Below are 24,040 nucleotides of genomic sequence, written 5' to 3'. Positions count from 1 at the left end.
TCGTTGGAATTTGAAGTTTTCGTATTATAAACACTTTTTTTGTCATTTTATGATCTAGAACTGAAGGATTTCCTAATATTATTTCTACACAGAGAAAGACACATATTATCAAGTTCAGAATTTATTTATAGGAAACCATCTCAGCTGAGTGACAGATGTGAGAAAACACGAGTGAATGGAAGGGCGGCGGGGCGGTGAGGGGTGTGGTCCCTTCCCTGCCCTGCCAGCCTCAGCGGTGCGCCGGGGAGAGGTTGAAGACTTGCAATATCCACACTTTTGTTGCCTTCTTATCAAGAGACTGTGATGATTTGATTCTATATTAATTTATCTATCTTTTCTGCGAAGTGCATCCCTTTAATATTGGTTTCAGTTCATTATCAAGACTTTGAAAACAATGAAGTAACGTCCTTTGCCGGATCTCAACCGTCATACTCATGACTTTTTCTACTATTGCACTAATTACCATCTGTGTTTGATTCCGACATAACCGCCTCTGTCCCTGGGAAAGAAAGAACATATATGTCAGACAGGTGAGACTGATACATTCACTCTATTTCCACACTGATCACATTCTAGCACTCCTTAATTCACCCTCTAACACAGTGCTGTCCCAACTTTTTCGCCTATTATACCCTTTATTACCTTCTCCTAATGTTACGTACCCCCCACGGCTGATTAAACAACTATATTACATTATATTTATATTATATTTGTCGGGACCCAGAAGACCATAACAGCACAGTTAATTAATAGTGACCCCAATCAGAGGCAAATACCGGAGGAGGATATGGAGACAAGAATTGAAAATATGATAGGAGAGGGAAGGAAAGCAATTAGTCAGATATACAAAGTCTTAAACATCTGATAAGCACTAACACTACTGAGAGGTTATGGAAAATACCCAGACCCACATACAGAAAACAGATACCCAGTAGGCGTGGTCAGGAAGTGTGGATAACCATTCAAGAGGACTAACATATCACGTGCGGTGTGACGAAATGCTATAAGCGAATAACTGAAAAGAGAAGTCACTGTGGGAGTGTCTTAAGAGTGAATCACGAATAAGCAGGAGAAGTAGACAATACAACATAATGAGCGAGCCAGTGGTTGTTGACAGGAAGTATTGGCTACTGGTTATGTAAAAAATGAAGGCGTGACATATTATATTATATTTAGGTGCACGTACATAAGCGTTCGTCCTAGGTGCCCGTCCCTCCCTTTCTCTTTTCTTTTATAAAACATGGGAAGTTTCTGCTGTGTGTGTGTGTGTGTGTGTGTGTGTGTGTGTGTGTGTGTGTGTGTGTGTGTGTGTGTGTGTGTTCATCGTCTTTTCACGTACCCCTTTGATCTATGCTGCGTACCCCCTAGGGTACGCGGACCCCAGTTTGGACAACACTGCTCTAACAGATCAGCAACACTACTACAGCAACATTTTTACTATTTTGTACCCCTGGACACTCCTAAAGCGAGACTTTGGTTAGTTTTACTGCACACAAGCTTTATATAGCGTACAAATAGTTCCGACACACAAATGAAAGAGAAAAAATGATGGAATCTATAAAAACCATCAGCCGCATAGAACCCCTCCTCCGTTATAAAAGAAACAAAGAGAAACTCACCGGCCAAAGGAACCCCCTGACTGGTAGCCTCCGACGTCAACCGATGTGCGGCCATTGTTGAAGCTCTTGCTGTAGCCAAGATCAGCTCTGTAGCCTTTTCCGCCTGATCTGCGGGAGAGAAGGGGGAAAGGTATTACTTTTGTGTGTGTTTATGTCAAATGATCGAGCGGTAAATAGATATAAAGAGAAATATAGATGTGGACGATGATAGATCACTGAACACACACACACACACACACACAGACACACACACACCGCTCCGGTAGCTCAATTGGCTAGAGCGCCGCGCTGCAGGCGGCTGTTCGAGCTCCGCTCAGGCCGGATTCTTTCCGTTGACTAGGAGTGGTTACTGTCCCACCTTTAGCAAGGGGGATGGGGTGTGTGGTGTGTGAGGGCCTGGCAGTACCCAGAGATCGACGATAATGAATATGCACTTGCTCGTGTCGGGAGGGTACCTGCTCGTGAGCAGGGCGTGGTGAATTACACACACACACACACACACACACACACACACACACACACACACACACACACATGCAAATAATTATAATGAAATAACATGGGACGCAAAACATACAGTATATCACTTCTTACCCATGGTGTCCTTGTACTTCGGCCTTGAACTGTCTCTTCTTGCGAACTAGGTAGTCATCTTCCTCGTCGTCTTCGTCATCCTCATAATCATCCTCATCCTCTGCCTGTCTCTTCTTGCGAACGAGGTCGTCATCTTCCTCGTCGTCCTCGTCATCCTCATAATCATCCTCATCCTCTGCCTGTCTCTTCTTGCGAACGAAGTCGTCATCTTCCTCGTCGTCCTCGTCATCCTCATAATCATCCTCATCCTCTGCCTGTCTCTTCTTGCGAACGAAGTCGTCATCTTCCTCGTCGTCCTCGTCATCCTCATAATCATCCTCATCCACTGCCTGTCTCTTCTTGCGAACGAAGTCGTCATCTTCCTCGTCGTCCTCATCCTCGTCATAACCCTCGTCCTCGTCATCCTCATCCTCTGCCCGTCTCTTCTTGCGAACGAGGTCGTCATCTTCCTCGTCGTCCTCGTCATCCTCATAATCATCCTCATCCACTGCCTGTCTCTTCTTGCGAATGAAGCCGTCATCTTCCTCGTCGTCCTCGTCCTCGTCATAACCCTCGTCCTCGTCATCCTCATCCGCTGCCTCTCTCCTCTTGCGATATCCCTCATCATCATCAAAGTCATCGAAGTAATCTGGAACATCCAGGTCCTCCGAGTATGGTGCAGCGTTGGCCACGGCAGACACCATCACCACCACTAGGAAGGAACCGACGATGACCACGGGCGCCTTCATGGTGCCAGCGTTTACGAATGACTAACTGTTCATGTTCCATCGCCCTTGGCTTATATGCATAATCCAGAGCCCTGGTTATCCCGGCCTGGGAAAACACTAAACCAAGGAGGTGATGGCGTGGCATGGTCCTATAACTACAAGCGAGCACCACAGAGCGTACTCCACGAAGTAATAACATCTACACAAGGAAACTGATGCATGGCCACATACTCTACACTGTTGAGAGAACGTATTCAGTGTTATTGGCTCTAGTTGCTTTAGAATTCATGAAGACGATTGCTTGCTGAGGTGAATCCGACAAGAAGGTGTGTTACTGTGCTGTTATAACTGGCTGCGCCTAGTTTAGTTCACCCAGAGTACCTCACCTCCAAATGTCCTCTCCTGTCTTCTATTTATAGTGTACGGAACCGGAATGAGGATGAGTGGACACTGAAGGATATGAAATAGATAATGGACAGATAGAAAGCAATGGTGTCAGTGGTAGTTCGTAGTTGTAGTAGTAGTAGCATTATTATTATTATCATTATTATTATTATTATTATTATTAGTAGTAGTAGTAGTAGTAGTAGTAGTAGTAGTAGTAGTAGTAGTAGCAGCAGTAGTAGTAGTTTATCATTATTTATTAGTATCGTTATTATTATTATCAGAGAGAGAGAGAGAGAGAGAGAGAGAGAGAGAGAGAGAGAGAGAGAGAGAGGGGGGCAGGGGGGGAGAAAAGATATACAAAGTGTCCGAAAGCGTTAGCAAGATAACATACAATCCATGATGACAGGATGCATGGAACTTAGTAATCCCATATGCTTTTGTTCTTATTTGTAGTGCACACCAGTATTATTGCGAGGGAGAGCGTTGTCTGGGTTGTAAACAGAAAATATGTGCTTGCCTACGAGGTCATGGGGTCAGCGCTAGCAATCCCTTATAATATTGTCGTACTCACCACACTGTATTTTCCAATTTCTAAGTTCCAACACATAACCATCGCAAAAAAACATCAATACTCAACACTTTTAACGATATCTCTAATTGTATGTCGCTATTTGTCCAGGTACGAGAGTTTTGGGTATGAAATCGTGAAATGCAATGCTCCGAGTACGATAATTTGGGAACGATCTGGTCTGCATATGCGCGGCAGTTGTTTTGCCATTCGTGGAGTTGGTGCAGGTGTGTGTGGTTACAAATATCCGTGTGCGTGTTTTGATGACCAGCGATTACGTGTGCTTCAGTCGTGTTGTGGTGACGGGGATGGCGACGAGCACTCAGTGGGTAAATATAAGTATCAGTCTGTCTTTCCTCGTCGTGTTTTCCTCAGGGCTGTTGACATCACGGTTGCCATATTATCGTACTCAGACCCGCATATTTACCGGTTTCTGGCCCAACTGTTGCCAAGAAACACCAATAATTAACCATTTAAACGATAACCATATATGGAGGCAGTTATTTGGGTGATGAAAACTGTATATGGGTCGGAAATCGGCAAATATAGGAGGCAGAGTACGACAATCTGGGACCGTTGGTTGACATCTCTCGTGCCGCCCCCGCCATGACGTAGGAACAGAATATCCACGAAGCCTCGACGTCTCTAACCTAATGAATCCGTTTCCAGCCATTTTGTGCCATTGACGTTATCTCAGTGGGTTGATTAGTGACATGGGAGGAAAGTGGGAGAGGAATTTGACCTTGGAATGAGTAATGGGCGTAAGCGTGACGGTTACTCCCGGAATTCTCGTTGATTATAAACAGTTAAATTATCAGCATATTTAAGCACCTTCCCTCAAAATACTCAGAAAGCACCATTAGCATGACAAGGCTGGTGGGATCTGTGTTCTGTATCTGTGACGTTGAGGCGGGCTGGCTACGAGGACGGGAGTGAGTGTAGCCAAATAGCGTGCCCGCCACGACAGTAAGAAATTTTGCAGATGAAATGTTTTTAGTATATGATGACTTAACTACAATATATACATAAAGGTTACTGATACTTTAATTGTGTGTGTGTGTGTGTGTGTGTGTGTGTGTGTGCGGGCAAACACTAGAATAATACCAAATATAACGATAATTATAGTAAAAATGATGATGAGGAAAATAATAATAATAATAATAATAATAATAATAATAATAATAAGTGGGTCAGGCATATAACACACTCAGAAAATAAGACTTTAGTAAAAAAGGTATATACATGTATTCTATTGCATATATCTACATACAGTTGTGGACAGTGCCGGATCATATCGTGCAATTCACTACATCTATCACCAGAAAAAAAGCATGAACCACGTAAGAAAATCGTTGGTTGGGTGAAACCGTAAATTGTCCGAAATGTTTAGTCGTGGGTATGGAAGCCAAGTGAAGAAAATGACTGCGGAGAATAAAGAAAATGTTGAACAGAAAACGACCTCAACAGAATCAGGTACTTTTATAATCAGGTACTGGCGCAGCATTCTCGGTGGACGGCGGGGAGGGAGCGGTTGTATCCACGATATGTTTGTAGATCTCAACGTAGGTCAGATAAACAATGAAGGGAGGTAAAGACTCACTTGGCGCCGGGTCCCCAGTTCTTGAAGCCGTGAACACCAATAGAGGTCTTGCCGTGGTTGAAGGTCTTGTCCCAGCCGATCACTGCGTTGTAAATTTTTCTAGGGGCTGTGGGAGAGGGGAGAGGCAGCCACCATGCTTGTAATGCCTCACCAGAGAGAGAGAGAGAGAGGTATGAGTAGATGACATGAATGATATAGTTGCATAGGTAATAATAATTGACGTGAATGTTCTCCTCACAGATTGCGTCATGTGAAGTGAAGGCAGTACGTACTTGGTGATGCTTCTACCCCCCTCCTCCTCTTCTGAAACCCACGGCAGCAGCAACCTTACCCGCTGTGTGTCCACGTGACTGAGGTAAGTGCTGCCAGGCCTTTTATCGCGCGTTGAGTGTACTGTATAGCACGAAATCCAGACACCGTTTTTCTGCAGCACGCTACCAAGCTACGTGAAATTTTCCAAGGTATCAGTGTCCTCCCCACACGAATGACCAGTGTACTAGCTCATCTATACCTTTCAAACACTTCTACCTCGGTCTTGGCCAAGGAGATCTGTCCGAGAGACTTCGCCTTTTCGTTCAGTGTCTGGAGAGTCACCACCATAACCTCTCGCGACCCCTCGAGGATTACTGCATCATCGGTAAAGTACAGGTATGTTCAGATTGATAGTCTTGATTTGTAAATGCAATACTAAGTAAACAGTACAGCTTTCTACGTGAATAATTAACCTGCATCAAGATGAGTTTATTATTCCTCAATATATGTGTTTTGTTTTGTTAAGAGAAATGCATAATGGTATTCAGCGGGCGCTAATATGTGATGATTTTGCAGATAAACACATGGAACTTTTTGTTGCCATCACCATCGAAACGGCACTGCCTCCATTACTACTGCCATCGCCGCCACCACCACCACCACCTTCATCACTACCACCACCATCACCACCTTCATCACTACCACCATCACCACCACCGCCAGCCCCAACGAGACATCGTAAGTGACGCCTTTTTATGTGCTTAGGTTAGGTTGAGTTAGGCTGCAAGGTGTTACTTACGCCCCTCCGGGTTTTCAAGGTTTTCTGGGTGGCAATATACTGTGATTTCGCTTCGTCATGGTATGATTTTGCTTTGTGTCTTTAACGGAAGAGATATAAAACCGGAAATACGGACAATAAAACCTTAGCGTGTTATAAAAGACTGTAGGGTAATGTTGTGTAATGATTCTGCAAACTTAGGACAGAAATGAAAGAACACTCCATGCAATACCTCAAATAAAAACTATCAATCGTTTCTTGCCTGTGGTTAGAGTTTTTATGTGAGAAAGTAGATCGCACCCCGTTCCCTTACATTACTAAGACGTAAGACATCTTGAACTTAAACACCAAAATTAAGATAAAAAAACAAAAAACAAACATGCATATTCGTTATTAGGGAAAGACTGAAATTCATTCCAAAGCTTCAGACTTTATTTGCTGGTACTCCTCCAAAAGTGCAGTTATTATTCCAGTGAAGAAATTGCAAACAGTGGAATCTCCGTAGTTCGTGTTTGCGGGCCGAGTGTTGAGCGAGCAGGCCTGGCATGAGGTGATTCTCTCTCCCTTTCAGTTCGGTGGCCTCTCCGTGTCGTGTCCTTGTCCAGTTCCGTCAGTCAGGTCGGGGTGCCGTATATAACGACCTGTTTCCCGACAAAAAAAAAAAATTACTTGTATTTTTCCACTTAAACCTACATTGCCTTAAATTTAAAGACTGTATACAATGCCCGGTCATATCGTATTTGTACCAGAGTAGACGAAATCGATCGTTCTCACCGCAGCGTCTCTAGGGGAGGTCTCAGCGGCGGAACCTGTGCGTGAAGGAGAACCCAGCACCGTGTCCCCTGAGAAATGACAAAGCAGTGTTTAGTCGTGGGCATGGGCACCTTAGGGAAGACACTGATGGCAGTTAATAAAGTTAGGTACGGTAAAAAGTAAACGAGTGAAGGAAATACAGACGAAACGGGGTCTTAAAATGATGACTTGCAATTTACTACCTTCAACAATGCACAGTCCAGTCCAGTGCTGTCCAGTAATAGGCGTGGGACTGCCTTTGTAACGGCTCCCAAAGATCTCAACCCAGGTAAAAGAAGCACTCAGTGGATTAGAGACTCACTTGCCGCTGGCGCCCCAGTTCCTGTGGCCGTGAACGCCAACGGAGGTCCTGCCTTTGTTGAAGTTCTTGTTGTAGCCGACACTTGCGCTGTAGTCTCTTCCGAAGGGGCTGTGGGAGAGGAGAGATTGCCACTATGCTTGTAATGCCTCATGAGAGAGAGAGAGAGAGAGAGAGAGAGAGAGAGAGATAGGCAAATATTGAAAATGTGTGTGTGATTATATGGTGTTGTTTTGTTACCTGGGAAAGTAAATGGGAAGGTAACTTAGTCGATCTTCGTATACTTTAGCAAGTGTTTATGATCCATTTACTAAGAGTTTTACAAGTGATTCGGATGGTTAGGATCAAATTCCCTTGTTGTAAGAGCTCACTGGTGTCCTGATTAGAAGGGTTCGATTCCCGGGCGGAGTGGAAAAATTTGGGCGGCTTTTCCGATACCCTACGGCCCTGTCCACCCAGCAGTGAATGGGTACCAGGTATTAATCGGGGGTTGTGTCCCGTCTCCTGGGATCTGTTCCCTTCTCCTATAATTCCTTCCCCTTCTGTCTCTCTCCGGCATATGACCACAGATGTTGCGCCGGCTGAACGAAACTTTCCAAACTTTACTTTCTGATGAGGGGATACAACAAAGGTTCATGGGAGGGGTGTAACTGTGTCGTCGGGTCACGGAAAAAAAATTGTAATGGTTGTCAGTCAGTTGGTATCAGGGAACAGAGAAGAGGAGTACATATAGGGTAGAGTGTTTGGTTAGGATGACTGTTCAATATACTGTGAACTTGGCAATACTGTTGAGATGATGAAGGAAGGTATAAAGGCACAGAACGTATCATAGGCAAACTAGTATTGGTTCAGTCTCATATTAAGAAATTATTATTATTATTATTATTATTATTATTATTATTATTATTATGATTATTATTATTATTACTACCGGTTATTACTCATATTAAAACGCGCTAATGTTTTGTCTAAGTTAGCTAAGAGTGAGTTCAAGTGGTATATGCTCGTGAATGTTGTCTTCATGCTTCACCTGTTATTTCAATTTCCTTCAAGTTCATCATTAAATTGTCTACTTCTTAACTGGTATTATTCACTGTCAGTCATGAAAGTGCTTAACAATGCTGTTTGATTTAGTAAACGAAAATCTGAAGTGACGGTTTAAATGATAAAAAAATGTTGAACTATTTTGGAGTCAGTTAAAAAAAATATGGATAAGAATATACTGAAGAACACATAAAACGATGGATTGATGTTTTTTTTTTATATATCATAGGAGTGTAAACTTAAATACAAAAGTCATCTCACCTTCGGTTCGTCCCAAATGAGCCGTGCAACTGTCTCCTCCTGCGGACGTGGCCTGTCTCGTAGCTATCATCATAGGGCTCCTCCTCCTCAGAGTCGGTGGGTTCTGACTCCGGCTCCGGCTCTGGCTCTGGGTCCGGTAGTGGCTCAGCGGTGACCCAGGACACCGCCAGAACGCCCACCAGAAGTAGACCGAGAAGTGTTGAGGTTTTCATGCTGTCTCCGTCAGTGATACCCGTGAGTCTGGGCCTCCCTTTATATACAACAATCTGGGACATCCCACCCTGGGGAAGCACGCATTGGATGTCCTTCTTTCTCCCGTCCCTCCATGCTGTCATGTTTATTAGCGATATCGTAACACACAGTCCGCGTCCAACATAGGGTTTAAAGGTTAGGCTGCCACGACAAGTGTTAAACTGCATCCGTGAAATGTCAGTGATAAGTCTCGCAAGCTACGCAAAACCTGAAGATGGTTGTTCTCAATACTTTACTGCGGTGGGAGAGTGAGTGAGAAGATAGGAAGCACCCACGAGACCCTTATACGATGTGGTATTTCTTCATTCTTACAGTATAGGCGGACCAAAGGCTGAATAGAGAAAAATAGTCACCAGATTTTGCTCCTATAAAGAAAACCGATGCAAAATAGAGCATAATCAAAGTTAGTCTAAGAATTATTTCGATACTCCCCTCGTAAAAGAGCTTAAATTTGTCACGGCCTTCCTTTTCCTTAAGAGAACAAGGTGTATCAAGCCTCAGCACCCTTTCAAAAATAATTACTAAAGAAAACTCACTCAAAGCCAAAAGGTGATTTACACTTTTATATTTAACCAGCGCATAAAACAGGTCCACATTACCAAACTTGATGGGTGTGACCTCGCTGGCTAAGCAACATAGAGGCCTCATAGTCTTCGCGGGACATAGCAAACCTGACTCTCGAAAGCAAACTCTAAATCATTTGTTCGATGGCGTAATATACATTCCCGTCACGCTGAAAACTACCTTGTCGAAGTCCGGATATTATAACAGCGTAAAAAGTTAGACAAATCGATGTTTGATAGACATGATTAGAGGACAGCAGGCAGATTACTTATAAATACACAGATGACATACTTTTTCCGTTCCCCGCTGGCATTTTCTCGTTCTACCAGCAATTTCACCAATTTTGCTGCATTTCGAGGTGCGGTGAGTGTTAGGATTGTGATAACAGCTCGCTTATTGGCAAGCTCACCATTAAGGGAGCTCTGAGGTTCATTTTAATATCTGGTATGACGAGAGCAACTCATACAAGCCGTGAAGAGTTACCGAATTACGAAAAAAATTATGCTGTTTCCATGATTCTTGCTGCATTTACACTTCTTGCAAGATCAACGCAGCCTCTCTGTCAGTAAGCTTAGGGTTTTGAAGGTCTACAGGTCATACTTATACTTCATTATATATCTACCTGTGCCAGTAATCTCTTTGGGTTCTGAACTCCACGCTGGTCTTTCAATCATAAATACGGATCTCATTCATATAGGCAAGTTACTACTCTGTACTTCGTGGCATGTTCATTGTTTATTTATTTATTTATTTTTTTACAACAAAGGAGACAGCTCAAGGGGACATAAAAAAGGAAACAATAATAAAAAAAAAGCCCGCTACTCGCTGCTCCTATAAAAAGAATCAAAAGAGGTTGCCGAAAGAGAGACGTTTACAATGAAATCGTCAAATTCTAACTATTGCATCATTGTTATTTGAGGTGCTACATGATCCGGGAAGTGATGGCGATGACAGCACCTTTTATATATGTCAAGGGCCCCTGCACGTCGGCAAATTTGCGATGCCTGGGACGATATTCTCAAACGTCTCGCCGCTCACACCCTCACATTTGATAGGGCTTTCGTAGGGGTGTGGGGCATTTCCAGAAGTAGTCTAATGCCCCTGGTAGGAGTCTGACCCATCTTCTATACCCTGAACCTAAAAACACAGTCATGAGAACCCATTTGACCTCATTTTTGGCCTTTGGAAATAGTTGATGTGAGAGTTAGAAGCGTCTGAGGATGCCGACCCTGAGCACTCTACAAGGCTTTATATCTGTGCAAAACTCGGCAGACACTCTGATTCCGCTTTGATTGTTATTTTAGTGCAAGGATAAAATATTACGTGACCTAGAAAATACGCCGGTTCTCATATTATTGTAGTAGCAGAGAAGACTTGCACAGTGAAATGCAAGCTGCTTCGGGTTGAGGTGTAAGCGCTCATCGTTCCTTCAGGTACGAATCAGGGTCTGGGAATGTAGAATTTTAAGCGAGCGACGCAGAGTGAAACTGACGATATTTGTTTTAGTCAATGCTGCAGAGTTACATCTTCTATAACGATGCCGACAAAAAATGGATAAGACTAAGGGGTAACAATTTACATTTTTTCCTGTACACGGTCACTGTCAGGGGTGTGGAATCGGACATAAAAAAATTTCGACTCCGACTCCGACTTCACACCCCTGGTCACTGTGCCCTCTTTGGACTCTGGTTGTAGTGTAAATCCTGGCTAGTGGAACCGTGGTGTGTAGCCTCTCCTTCCTTGAGCTGGGAGAGCCCCCTAGCAGGAAGAGGCTACCCTTATGCCCCCCCCCCCCCCCGCCCCTCCCTCAGACAGTACACCCACATCCTCTTTCTATATATGGAAATCTCAAATAATGTAAGCAAGTAGTGTAGGGTTCACTGCTCTAACGAATCAACCCTGGTGCATATGGCCAGACAGCGCCTTCGTCAGCGCTGCGTCGTACATAGCCGGGATAACTCTCATGACGGACTTCCTGTATGCCTAGGTAATGTTTTTTAGTACACAGCGTTCTGGATGCACTGAAGAGAACGTAGCTGCTGATTGTATGCAGAGGAGTGAAGGAGGAGCGTTGCATCGCCCGCCGAGGGTCTTAACGAGGGATGGGGCTCCGTACTTCATCTAACCGGGTGATCAATTCCATACATATAATCTAAATAATCTACAACCATATATCTGTACTCTCTCTCTCTCTCTCTCTCTCTCTCTCTCTCTCTCTCTCTCTCTCTCTCTCTCTTTTATGCAGAGAGAGAGAGAGAGAGAGAGAGAGAGAGAGAGAGAGAGAGAGAGAGAGAGAGAGAGAGAGAGAGAGCGCACAGTAACCATATATACTTCTCAAGAAAAGCTAGGAATTTTAATTAAAAAGCAGAATCATTTGAGTGGGAGAACCTGGGAATCAGAATAGGCGGGGGAAACCTTAATTACCATAGCTTTATAACTGAATGAAATCTTTCAGAAGAAAACTTACAAAGAATGGTCAATGAGGTAATCAGCACCAGGCGGAAAGACATTCAGACAACTTTCGCACCGGGGAGGAGTACACTAACATCAAACAGAGAGAGGGAAAAACCTTAGGATGGTGATTGTGGGAGTAATGTCTGCGGAATCATAACTACTGATACCGTTGATTTGGAAGACAACAATGTACTACAGAATCAGGCGGGAGTGTGAAAATTTGCACCAACAAATAGCCTAATGGTCCCTGGATGATGCCAATGGTTTTTCAGAGACCGTTTGACAAAATATATTGACGGCCAGACGAGCAAAATTTCAATAATCACCGTTTTGTATAGAAATAACTTTTTTTTTTTTTCGGAATGAGAGAACCTATCGAGGATAATACTTTTGGAGGTCCATAAAATGACGGGAATAGAGGATGGCGATAATGATCCAGAACGCGCAACTCCTTTAAGCCATTTAAAGCACGAGTTTGGATTTATATTTTCCTAACAAGCTTTAGGCATTCCGAATGACATTTTGATACATTGTTTAAGTGAAATTCTATTATTCTTTGATTTTTTTTTATAATCCTTGTGACGTTTTCATATTCCCAGAGAAATTGTTTTATATTCACTGTTTTTATGTTCCGGTCAGATTTATATGTTCATAATGATATTTTGATATTCCGAACGAGATTTTTGTATTCCTTGTTTTATTTTGATATTTCTTTAAGATGTTCTATATTTCTCGTTGGATTTTCATGTTTCCAATGACGTAAGAGATTTTGATATTCCTCGTGATTCCTGAAGTTCCTATATCTTAGTGAAACATTTATGTTCTAGTTAATATTTGATATTTCTAATAATTACTTTATATTCATAGTATTGTTTTGTTAATGACACCGGACTGGGACGACCAACCACGCTGCCATAATGTGCTGTAGCGAAACATAAACCGGCCACAAGGATATTTAGACGAAGTGTTTGTAAAGAGTTAAGTTTGGGGCAAAGGTTTGGCTGCGCGTGACCTTTGTGCTCATTTCAGTTCATCGGCCCCTTGAGCCTGCCTGGATACGAACCCATAACTCCGGGAAACAAATAGAAACACGTGACATCAACACACACACACACACACACACACACACACACACACACACACACACACACAGCTCCCCCCCCCCCTCATACACACCTGTTTTTCACTTCTAAGGCACCGCCGAGTCTGTGCACTTTGGGGTACAAGCACCGATGCAAGATTATCGTACTCAGAGGCTCGTAGTTACCCGTTTCTGAGCCATAGCTATTGCCAAAAGACACCAATAATTGACCATTTTAACGATAACTATATATGAAGGGAGTTATTGGGGTCGAAGAGGCAGTTGTTGGGTCGGAAATGGGAAACACAAGAGGCTGCGTACGACAATCTGGCAACGTTGGGTACAAGTAATCATGTATGACGTAATGTTAACGGTGACCTCTTATAAACCCGCTGCACCTCAACCCCCTCACGTAGACAGTTTTCTGCTACATTTTTTTTGCCACAAACTAAATGACAGATCCAGACATTTCAGTCAGTATCCTCTTGCAACTCATCCCTGCTTTGGTAGATTGGTATAGACCGAAAAAAGATTCTGTTTGTTAGTTGTCAGTACTGTTGTTTAAAGAGTATAACTGTTGGTGCCTCAACTGTGGGGGAGAGTGACTGTTTGCGAGGTCTGCAGTAGATTCTGGGTGGAGGGTTGGACGGCAGTTTTTCCCTCACTAACTCTCCGTCCCTCGCCAATACCCTTCGTCCTTCACCAACTATCCTCGTCCCTCGCCAGCTCTCCGTGTCCCTCCCTACTTTCTTGTCTAACACCAACCTTCGTCCCGCACCAACCCTCATTTTGTACCAAATTTCAGCATTTTTACTCTAAAATCTCATCTTGCGTAGGTGGTATAAACCAAATTTGGCCCTCAGCCATGTAAGTCGATACACAAGGAAGGAAATTAAAGGAGTCCGATCATGTGCAAAAGTTTTAATATTGACAGTTCACATTTAAATGACCTCAGACGTGCTGGGTACTACATTTCAACTAAACCGAAAACTTTGTCACTGTAATGAAGGCAAACCATCAGCTGGGTGATATTTAGGGTTGGATCCTGGAGCCTCAGAGTGTGAAAACGGGATGTCCCCCAGGCCCGCCAGGACAGAACGGCCGGGAGGTGTTGAAGCCCACGCGGAGATGGAGATGCCGGCCTGATAGTGTTTGGAGGAGGGAATCTTTGGCTGGTAGTAATGCAGCCAGCGTCATACCATTGGCGTGTTGACCAAGACTGTTATGTCTTCGTTGCTGTTAATTACAGGAGCGTGAGGATATTTGGGTTTGTCAAGTTGTCGTCGATAGCTGGGCTGTCACTCTTGATTAGTTACTTTCGAGTATGTTAGCGCTGACATTCAATCAGTTCTCTTCTGTTGTTGCTGCTGCTGTAGGCGATAGTACAAAGACGCATTTCACGTCTCCCTCGTATTCTCCCAATTTTATCTTTGCGGCTTTATGCTTCTTCTCTAACTGTTCTCTTTTTGTCATTGTTGCTGTTATTGTCATCTTGTCGTTTGGGTCGCCTAGACAGCGACTGACGTCTTAAGACATGTCGTAGGGGTCGTGGTGGCGGTGGTCAGAGATTGTCAGGGAACAATCAACCCTGCTGCATCTTGATGGACACCGCCTTCGTCAGCGCTGCGTCGTACATATCCGGGAGAACTCTCATGACGGACACAAGGAGCTTTGACGTGCGGCTCAGGCTGTCGACGTCAGCTCGAGTTATGCCGCGCGGGTCGTGTTTCATTAAAGAGATTCGTTGGCTCTCCAGCTCAATGATTACTGTCTTGATATTTAACGTGTTCCTGCTCATCACGGTTTTCACTAATTTCGCTGCCGTGGCGTGAAGGTTGTCGACGTCCTTTGAGATACTCGTCCGTCGGCCACTAAAGTCAACGTCAGGTGCCACTATTGAGAGGATGAATCTAATTATAGCCGTCAGGGCATTGGTGATTGTGTTTTGGAGACTCAGAAGATCTAGAACGATAGCCGAGAGGTTCACCAACTGCTGCTGCTCGTCCGAAGCTATTATCACAGCTGGACTGGGTGCTTTCGTCACTGTACCTGGAACATAATGGTAACACGGAGAGGAGGAGGAGGAGGAAGAACACAAAGAAACACAAAGGAAGAACAAACAACAGCAGACCTGCTGGTCTTTAATATAATATAATGGTAACATGGAGAGGAGGAGGAGGAGAAGGAGTAGGAGGAGGAGAAGGAGGAGGAGGAGGAGGAGAAGGAGGAGGAGGAAAAGGCAAAGGCAGAGACAGAGGCACAGGAAGGCGAAGACGAAGACGAAGACGAAGACGAAGAAGGAGGAGGAGGAGGAGGAGGAGGAAGAGGAGGAGGAGGAGGAGGAAGAGTGCAGTATCAAATATCAAGAGTTCAGGGCGGTGTGATTGCAGACAATTATGGCAAAATGTTTTATACGTATGTACTTGTGTTTGATGGTAGCAAGCTTGTATTTCACATTTGCTGACTGTCTCTGTCTATCCGTGTGTCTGTCTGTATGTGTATGTCTGTGTCTGTGTCTGTCTGTCTGTCTGTATGTCTGTGTCTGTGTCTGTGTCTGTCTGTCTGTCCGTCTCCACCCAGCTCTCACACACACAAGTAAAAAGAATCATTGACATCCACACTCACGCGCTAGGAGGCAACACTCGCACTTGGTATTCTTGCCGCACTTGTTGATCAGTACTCTGGTCGTGCATTGCCTCCGCTGGGTGCACACTCCCCCGGCGTCCGCGCACTTCGTGTTCGGGACGCAGTTGTTGGCCCTACGGGCGTCGTTGTCTCTTCGCCGAGCCTGCTTGTGGTCTGCGTCACCCTCTGCGCCTGCGTCCCTCTGGTAGTGTTGTCCATCGCCACCTGTTAAAGACGTATCATGTGACCCCATCGAAACTGTAACAGCTGCATGTGTACATTCTTAAGTTGAGTCCCTTTCTCCTTTTGTCCACTTACTTATCACTGACGCATTATTTTGGCTCACTTCTAATCGTTGAAATATTTTTATCTCCGTTTTTTTCTATGATGGGTGGAAGCGTGCGTAAGGCCCTAATGGGTGTAATCGTCTCAAAGCTCATCTACGTCACTTTGGTCATTAGTATTAACTCATTTTCGGTTGTGTACCTTATTCTACTCCGTGTTGTTTGACCCCTTACATCCGCTCCGTGCTAGCTGGCGTGGTTAAGGAAGATCTATGGAGTGTATTCTTTCCGTTCCTATTCTGGGTCATGTTCCTCGACTCGCCATTGATTGATTTAGGAAACTGCTCTAATCGTTCGGAGTCTCTCACCTTCGTCTCCTGTGCTGGACGAGTTGGAGGAGGACAAACAGCAGTAAGGGGCGTCCTCAGAGCACTCAAGCTGCGGGGCCCGATTATTGCATTGTGAATCCTTGGTGCATGTTCCTCCTGCGGCCTCACACGCGTTTGTGCTTTGTTTCATCACACTGCCAGGGACCTCTCCTTCGTCCACAGCGGCGGGGGAGACCTAGGGAGAGTCTCTGGGTCTGTTATTGGACTTGAGTAGAACCTTGCTAGTGACTGCCCGGAGAGATCTGCATGGGCCCGTTTTTTTTTACAGCAAGGGAAGCACATGATTACAAAGAAGCCGCTAGGCTCATCTCCTATGAAAAGAGAGTAAAAAATAGGGGTCAAAAGAGAGGTCAATTTTGTATATAAGGTTTTATTTCTCATGTGATTTGTTATAGCGAAAACTTTAAACATACGGTATACCTACGCATGCTAGAATTACTCGCATTACATATCAAATGAATAGTGTTAGTGTTAGTATTAGTGTGTGTGTGTGTGTGTGTGTGTGTGTGTGTGTGTGTGTGTGTGTGTTGGAGTTTTCACCTGGGGCAGAAGTGTTGCCAGAAGCGTGAGGACGGCCCAGGCCTTCAGCAGCATCGCGGGGCTCATCGTGTACTGCACCAGAGACAAAGACGGCAGACTACTTGTGTCGCTTTAGTTTGCTGGGGGTTTATATGCACCCACCACCTGTCGCTGTCATGTTAACTGAATCATGTGCAACACTTGTGAGGGTGAGGGTCGCCGAACTCCCAGAAAAAAATAGCGTGTAAATGAGTCATGAGTCGTTGCCATTAATCACGACAGGCATAACAGTAGGGTCCCGCGGTGCATATGTTGGCGGTACTTGTGATTCGGGAGAGACCTTTTATTGTGTGTGTGTGTGTGTGTGTGTGTGTGTGAGAGAGAGAGAGAGAGAGAGAGAGAGAGAGAGAGAGAGAGAGAGAGAGAGAGAGAGAGAGAGAGAGAGAGAGAGAGAGAGAGAGAGAGAGAGAGAGAGAGAGAGAGAGAGAGAGTCTGGATGCGTGTGCCAGTCTTAAGATGTCAAGTGGGGGAAGAAAAAAACAAACAAATGAAAATTCTAAGAAATTTAGAAGAAACGAGAGAGAGAGAGAGAGAGAGAGAGAGAACTAAGAATGAGGGTGAGAGAACGCTTGGAAGAACAAAGGAAAGTTGACGAAAAAGAAGAAAAAAAGGTTGTGGAGGAGGAGGAGGTGTAGACAAAGAAACCAGAGTAGCGCTAACTCTTTTTTTCTTTTTAATTCCCAGATGCAAGGTGCTTTTTGAATCGACGCACATAGTGTAATATATTTCTCTCTCTCTCTCTCTCTCTCTCTCTCTCTCTCTCTCTCTCTCTCTCTCTCTCTCTCTCTCTCTCTCTTTTGTGTGGACGTTCTTTGCCTAAAAACCTCTTTTATAAAATGTCTGCCCTTGTTCTTCTTGTTCTTGTGCTTGTTATTGTTCTTCTTGTTCTTGTTTTCTTCTTTTTCTTCCTCTTTTTCTTACATCTTCCTCTTTTTTTATCCATTCCTTCCTTCATCATCCCTGCCCACTCGACATCCTCCACCCTTTCTTTCCCCTCACCTCCCCTTCCCTCCCGTCCCGTCCCATCGCTTCCTTTCACTTCTGCATCGTGCGAAACTGCCTTCCCCTCCACGCTGTCCTCAGAAGTTATTTTCCCCGCGTCGCCTGTACACAACTTTACCCCTTGCCTTCCCATCGCACCTTTCAGCACCTCCACAAGATCTCGTAGAAGTTAAGGACGTCTAAGGGAGCGCTGCGTCACCTCTCAGCCTCCCACACAACCAAGATATATGACCGCAGCTGTCACGGCCCTTGTATTAAAACGAATCCCTAATATGATTGTCTTGATACGTAGAGTTTATTATCACGCGCCTTCTCTCTGTTCTGGGCAGTGTAGGTGCAAGCTGGTTACCTTCCTTTGCTTCCTAATGCTCTCCAGATGTCACTATGTACGGAGCTTGTAATAGGGGATAGGTAGATAGATAGAAAGATGTAGGATAAAGTGATATATCTATCTATCTTTCTATCTATCTATCTATGTCTGGACCTGTGTGAACTATTAGTAGATATGCTAAAAGTGAGCTAATGTTTATGTTTCCAAGCCGGATTCTAGTGTCACTGAGTCAAATGTTGAATGTTTATTGGAAAGACTGAATGGGTGGATGTAGTGTTGAGTTTATTTAGGTACAAAAAAAGAGAGTTTGAACCTGAGCTTACCATCACATTTGATAAAGCATTCATAAGAGAAAATCTCCTGCCTACATGTACTCTCAATATCTATCTATCTATGTCAATCTATCTATATCTAATCTATCTATCTATCTATATTTAACAACTTTAGAACAACAACAATAAATAACATAAACACCATCAGCAGCCAGTAGTTACACGGGTCATTGCCATCCGATCAGTCCACGGCAAGCTGATTACGAGTGATACTTTCCCCGAGTGAATAATGTAATGACGATGACTCAGTGCGTCAGAATAAAGTGTGGGGAACAACACAGATGTCAGCAGCAGCCAACATGTTCCATGTGAATGTGTGTGTGTGGGCAAAGTTCGGTTCTTTGCACACATGGCATATACATGGCCGAAATACAGAGTAGTAGTAAACGAGTCAGTGTACCTCGACATTAAAGCAGGCAACCATTTTAATGTAGTTATTCGTGTGTAATGTGCACATGATTAGTGATTAGCTTTTGGATGGGAGACATTAATGTACTGCTGTGTGATTACTGATTAGTTTTTGTATGGGAGTCAACATCAATAAATCTTTTTCATTCAATAATGTGAGTCACTTCAACCTGATAGGGAGTCATATGAAACCAGTTTCAGTTGACTGGGGAGTGCTATCTAACTAGTTTCAGTTGACTGGGTAGTGCTTTAAAACTAGTTTCAAGAGATTCCGGGAGTCATGTCTAGGGGGAGTATCCTGAAACGTCTGCACCGGCCCTAATGCGAGTGTTTACTTTCATCACTGACTAATTAAACTATACACACACACGCAGACACACACAAAGAAAAGTAAAATGGTTGGGGTTGAAGGGTCGACCTTCAATATAGAGTGAGATAACGAAAATGCTCTGGTCGGCCCACGAGGGATTCAAATGAAGAAAAAGAGAGAAAAAAATCGAGAGTATGACTAACTAATCATTATCCAGGTACAATGAATTCCAGATGATGAAAACCTATTAGTCTTGAGATGAAAAGCACAGTCTGGATGTCTTTTCATCTAACTCTTCTTTTTATCTCCTTCTCTTCTCTATACTCTTTTTTTTTTCTGGTTATTCTTTGTTTCTTTCTTCGCACAAACCTGCATTATTTTTCATTTTCTATCAGTTTTCTTTATTCAATATTTCTCTTAACTCTGTATCATTTTCGTAAATCGAGCTGCTTCAGACATTATGCCAAACGGAAGAAGATGGACGATGAAAGCAATAGCGAGACATAAAAGTTGAAAAGACTCTAAAAGTGAGCAGAATATTGCCTCCTGCTCCTCCGTCTAAAGTCATTGTTTTCAAGACTCACGGGAGGAAGGGACGGAAGGGAGCAGGAACTTTACAGGACAAAAACAGAACACACACACACACACACACACACACACACACACACACACACACACACACACACACACACACACACACACACACACACACACACACACACACACACACACACACACACACACACAACACCTGCACACGACAACATCTAACACACGTAACCTCATTTTCTGCCGAGTCATGTCGCCCTCGTTATATGACAACAAAAAAATATAAATGAGATCACCTGTCCCCACCTATACGTGTTGCCCTCGTTACGTTTACGGCCCTTAGGCACATGTATTTACCTGCGCAAGTGTCCTGTAACCTGTCACATATTTTACATCCCTCGCCTCCGCCGCTCGTCTCAGAATCATTGTTGCATGTGACAATTTCGCTTTCCTCTTCATTAGTGGATTTTCGCAGCCTTTACTGTCTCCTGTAAAGAATCCAAAGAGGTGGCCGAAAGAGCAGTCAACTACGTATATATTCCTCAGTACATTAATCAAAAGAGGTTGGCACAGTAATGTATAAAAACCCACATCTACCTCACTCCTAAATCACCTACATCACATCGCCTCACATCACCTTACTGCACCTCACACTCTTCTTCCTTCATGTTATAGGAACGGGAAATCCTACATCACCATAAGTTAGATCTCACCTCACCTCATCTCACACCTCACCTCTACTCCCCTTCAACTATCATCAACCAATCCTCCCCTCCCCATTGCCTTCCCCTCGCTACATATTCCTATTAAACTCATATTAATTAAGGGAACCCAAACGCTGCCGGATCCTCGCCTGGTTCCCCCAACACAGCAGAATATTTCACCTGGCTAGCACCGAATCAGGAAAGTGTAACCTTGGGTGGAAACATTAATATGAAGGATCGAATGATATTAAATGCGGAGATGCGAGAAGAGAAAAATGCCTCGTGGAGTGTTCAGTGTGGAATATGCATTAGATGAGGAGGAGGAGGAGGAGGAGAGAGGAAGAGAGGGTAAAGGAGGATGAGAAGGAGGAGGAGTAAGAGGAAGAGAAGGTGAAGGAGGATGAGAAGAAGGAGGAAAACGAGGAGGAGTAAGAGGAAGAGAAGATGGAGGAGAAGGAGGAAGAGGAAAATATTAAACGGTACAAGGACAGAGGATGTAGGGAAAAGAGGAAAATGGAAGAGGCAGCGAAGTTGAAGAGGTAAACTAGCATAATCAGCTCTCATACATCACTAATAAAACAATACTAATTCATTAACAGAAGCGCACACACACCAGGAAGCATTCATGTTCTCTAACCCGAAGTAAAATCTAAGGAATTTACTCCCCCTCATTCACATGCTCTGTATCCTCTCAACACATAGGTCCATTTTCTTAAGCATCGAGCTCCCATGACGATTATTTCCCAAGGCCACATAGATGGTTAACCGGGTTTTCATGGGTGACTTTCCTGTTTCAAGATGCAGAAGTCGTGTAAAACTATCACAGAACCGTTCATGATAATCTCAGCGGCTTCTTATTCTTCCATCGTCTTCTCTTTTAAGCTATTGGTCTACTTTTTTATTCTGTATCCTGTTCCATTTTTTCCTTTACGTCATTCCATTCTTTTCTCCTCCCTTTGTCCCTCTGTTTTTTTTGTCTTTTTCGGACTTTTTCATCTCCATCTCATTTTTTTCTTTGTCACGTCATTCTTTTTCTCTTCCTTCTCTTCCTCTTCCTCTCTTTTTTGTTTTTTTGTCTTTTCCCGCCCTTCTCCATCTCTTCCTCCGTCTTTTCCCTAACTAATTATCTTGAGTTATTCCTGTCATGTCCAGTATCGCTTCTCTTTCTTTTAATTCCTTTTATCAAATTGTTAGTGTTTTCTTTACCTCCTCCTCCTCCTCCTCCTCCTCCTCTTCTATCTCCTCCATCATATTTGTCTTTAATCATGCAAGTCATACCCGCAATATCCTTTACGTCATTCCGCTGTCATTCTTTTCTTCGTATTTGTTTTATTCCTCCTTTCTCATTCACATTTTCAACCTTCTCCTCCTTCTCTCCCTCCCAAACTATTTGTCTTCAATTATTCATGAGTGATTTCGAACCTTTTTCATCTTACGTCCTTCTCCTCTGACTCGACCTCCTTTTTATTATTCGTCTGCATTCTAAATTTTTCATCCTTTCTTTCTCCTTCCCTCAGTGACTCAAGGCAACGTGACCTCAGCATCCTTATCTCCTTATCTTCTCTCCACTCCCTCCTCCTTAAGTCTCATTCCTCACCTTCATTTCCTATCGTTTTCAGTTTTTCTTCCTTTACCTTCCCATTCTCTATTTTTTCTTTCTCTCTCTACTTCCTCTCCCTCCTTCCTTCCCCTTTATATTCAACCCAGTTCTCTCTCTTTATCCCTCACGTCCGCCTGGTATAACAACACAGGTATTGATGGATATTATTGGAGAGAGAGAGAGAGAGAGAGAGAGAGAGAGAGAGAGAGAGAGAGAGAGAGAGAGAGAGAGAGAGAGAGAGAGAGAGAGAGAGAGAGAGAGAGAGAGAGAGAGAGAGAGAGCTTGTTTTTCTCGGGTGAAATGTATAGAAGGATAATTGCCAGATAGTAATAGTAGTAGTGGTAGTAGTAGTAGTAGTAGTAGATAATTCGAATTGATGATAAAAATCGTATGTTGATCATGTTACTAAAGAACCCAGCACATCAATCAAGTTTTTTTTATAGTGCAGCTTTTCTTGATGTCCTTGTGCTAGCTCCTCTACAGTAACCAAAAATGTAAATAAAAAAAAGATTAAAGCTGTTTGAGAATGATCCTTGCTCTCTCCTCCATGTTGTATCTTATTTCTATTGGATGCTGAAAAGATGAAAGTCACCCCATCTCTTCCCCCTCTGCTCATGGACCCATTTTCCTTTGAAGCCGTCTGTCATGATGTTAGAAAAAAACGTTCTTATGTATACGTAAAAATATATGATGATCTGAGCGCCAATTCGCTTCATCCTGCTTGAGTACTTTTTTTTCTCTACTCAACGACTGAATTAGCTTTGGGATGAAGAACGTACACACACACACACACACACACACACACACACACACACACACACACACACACACACACACACACACACACTATTAAAAAGTTTTGAATTCGTGTTTTAAAATGATGTTGATGATGATGATAACTTCTGATTGATGAGAAATATATAGCTTTTGTTGATATTTTAATTTTATTTTGTACGATTCTCCACGTAGCACAGTTAAAAGTTATCTACTCGTAATCTTTTAAGTGCTCGTTCGTATATCTTTTTTTTTTTAATATCGATTCACTTGGTTTCGTTTTCTGTTCCTCTTTTCATGCACAGGAATACCAAGTTGCTTATTCATCTTTTTATTAATCTATCTTGCGTCTAATACCTATTCCTTTTTTTTATTATCTCGCATTACCTTAACTGTTTATAGGAAGAGCCGTGTAGTTTTAGTTTCCAATCCTCCTCCTCCTGCTTATTCTTGTTCTTTATGTTCTTTTCTCTTATCTATTGCTTCGCTTCGTGTGCTTTGCTTCATATCTTCCTTCCTCGTCTTCCTTCATTTCTTTTTGCTTTCCTCTTTTTCCTTTCTCTTATTGCTTCTCTTTGGTCTCTCTTCCTTCACCTTCTTGAGCATTCTTTTTCTGTCTCAAAATTTATTGTCTCGCCGTTTTCATTCTCCTACGTCTGTGCTTGTGTCAGTCTGTCTGTCTGTCTCTGTCTCTGTTTCTCTAATTAACATTTACCAACATTTCTATTTTCATTTTTGCTCCAAGTTCATCCATCATCATTTTTTACCTCCTTGTCCTCGTTCACCTCGGCGTTCTCTTTTTAACACTCCTCCTCCTCCTCTTCCTCCTTCTCCACCGCCCACTTCACCTCCTCCTCTCCCTCTTTCTCTCATTCTCCGCC

The 24,040-nt window shown here is 43.4% G+C and overlaps 4 protein-coding genes across 4 annotated transcripts in view; 1 reads left to right on the top strand and 3 right to left on the bottom strand.

The window, feature by feature from the left end:
- Positions 1–105: 105 nt before the first annotated feature.
- On the bottom strand, positions 106–2,941 carry LOC126997271 (glutamic acid-rich protein-like). Its single transcript, XM_050858266.1, has 3 exons — positions 2,214–2,941; positions 1,620–1,727; positions 106–499 (listed from the first exon to the last, which is right to left on the bottom strand). Exons 1-3 carry the CDS (start codon positions 2,939–2,941, stop codon positions 460–462), a joined length of 876 nt encoding a protein of 291 aa, XP_050714223.1. The 3' UTR covers positions 106–459.
- A 3,982-nt stretch (positions 2,942–6,923) lies between these two features.
- On the bottom strand, positions 6,924–9,162 carry LOC126997567 (uncharacterized). The gene is made up of 4 exons (XM_050858735.1): positions 8,922–9,162; positions 7,620–7,727; positions 7,280–7,347; positions 6,924–7,146 (listed from the first exon to the last, which is right to left on the bottom strand). The coding sequence occupies exons 1-3, from the start codon at positions 9,131–9,133 to the stop codon at positions 7,302–7,304; spliced, it is 366 nt and encodes a 121-aa protein (XP_050714692.1). The 5' UTR covers positions 9,134–9,162; the 3' UTR covers positions 6,924–7,146; positions 7,280–7,301.
- A 5,016-nt stretch (positions 9,163–14,178) lies between these two features.
- On the bottom strand, positions 14,179–17,208 carry LOC126997754 (uncharacterized). Its single transcript, XM_050858990.1, has 4 exons — positions 17,111–17,208; positions 16,550–16,745; positions 15,898–16,122; positions 14,179–15,321 (listed from the first exon to the last, which is right to left on the bottom strand). Exons 1-4 carry the CDS (start codon positions 17,174–17,176, stop codon positions 14,855–14,857), a joined length of 954 nt encoding a protein of 317 aa, XP_050714947.1. The 5' UTR covers positions 17,177–17,208; the 3' UTR covers positions 14,179–14,854.
- A 6,153-nt stretch (positions 17,209–23,361) lies between these two features.
- Positions 23,362–24,040, top strand: part of LOC126997270 (uncharacterized) — a 38,161-nt gene continuing 37,482 nt past the window's right edge. Inside the window, exon 1 of the mRNA XM_050858265.1 lies at positions 23,362–24,040. This exon is cut by the window's right edge and continues 1,987 nt beyond it. The gene's annotated coding sequence lies outside the window, so the exon portion shown is untranslated.

The sequence above is a fragment of the Eriocheir sinensis genome, chromosome 12, assembly GCF_024679095.1.
Source record: "Eriocheir sinensis breed Jianghai 21 chromosome 12, ASM2467909v1, whole genome shotgun sequence".
NCBI classification, from domain to species: domain Eukaryota; kingdom Metazoa; phylum Arthropoda; class Malacostraca; order Decapoda; family Varunidae; genus Eriocheir; species Eriocheir sinensis.
The sequence above is the reverse complement of the archived record's forward strand: the minus strand, read 5'-3'. Positions and strand labels throughout refer to the sequence as shown.

What these genes read in the sequence shown, in the direction of transcription:
- LOC126997567 (XM_050858735.1), bottom strand. Translation starts at nt 9,133, where the DNA reads ATGAAAACCTCAACACTTCTCGGTCTACTTCTGGTGGGCGTTCTGGCG. An exon ending in TCATTTGGGACGAACCGAAG is followed by an intron (nt 7,728 to 8,921) that starts GTGAGATGACTT and finishes CCTCTCCCACAG; the next exon opens with CCCCTTCGGAAGAGACTACA. An exon ending in AACTGGGGCGCCAGCGGCAA is followed by an intron (nt 7,348 to 7,619) that starts GTGAGTCTCTAA and finishes GTCATTTCTCAG; the next exon opens with GGGACACGGTGCTGGGTTCT.
- LOC126997271 (XM_050858266.1), bottom strand. Translation starts at nt 2,941, where the DNA reads ATGAAGGCGCCCGTGGTCATCGTCGGTTCCTTCCTAGTGGTGGTGATG. An exon ending in GAAGTACAAGGACACCATGG is followed by an intron (nt 1,728 to 2,213) that starts GTAAGAAGTGAT and finishes TCTCTCCCGCAG; the next exon opens with ATCAGGCGGAAAAGGCTACA. An exon ending in TCAGGGGGTTCCTTTGGCCG is followed by an intron (nt 500 to 1,619) that starts GTGAGTTTCTCT and finishes TTTCTTTCCCAG; the next exon opens with GGACAGAGGCGGTTATGTCG.
- LOC126997754 (XM_050858990.1), bottom strand. Translation starts at nt 17,176, where the DNA reads ATGAGCCCCGCGATGCTGCTGAAGGCCTGGGCCGTCCTCACGCTTCTG. An exon ending in GTCCAGCACAGGAGACGAAG is followed by an intron (nt 16,123 to 16,549) that starts GTGAGAGACTCC and finishes CGTCTTTAACAG; the next exon opens with GTGGCGATGGACAACACTAC. An exon ending in CGAGTGTTGCCTCCTAGCGC is followed by an intron (nt 15,322 to 15,897) that starts GTGAGTGTGGAT and finishes ATTATGTTCCAG; the next exon opens with GTACAGTGACGAAAGCACCC.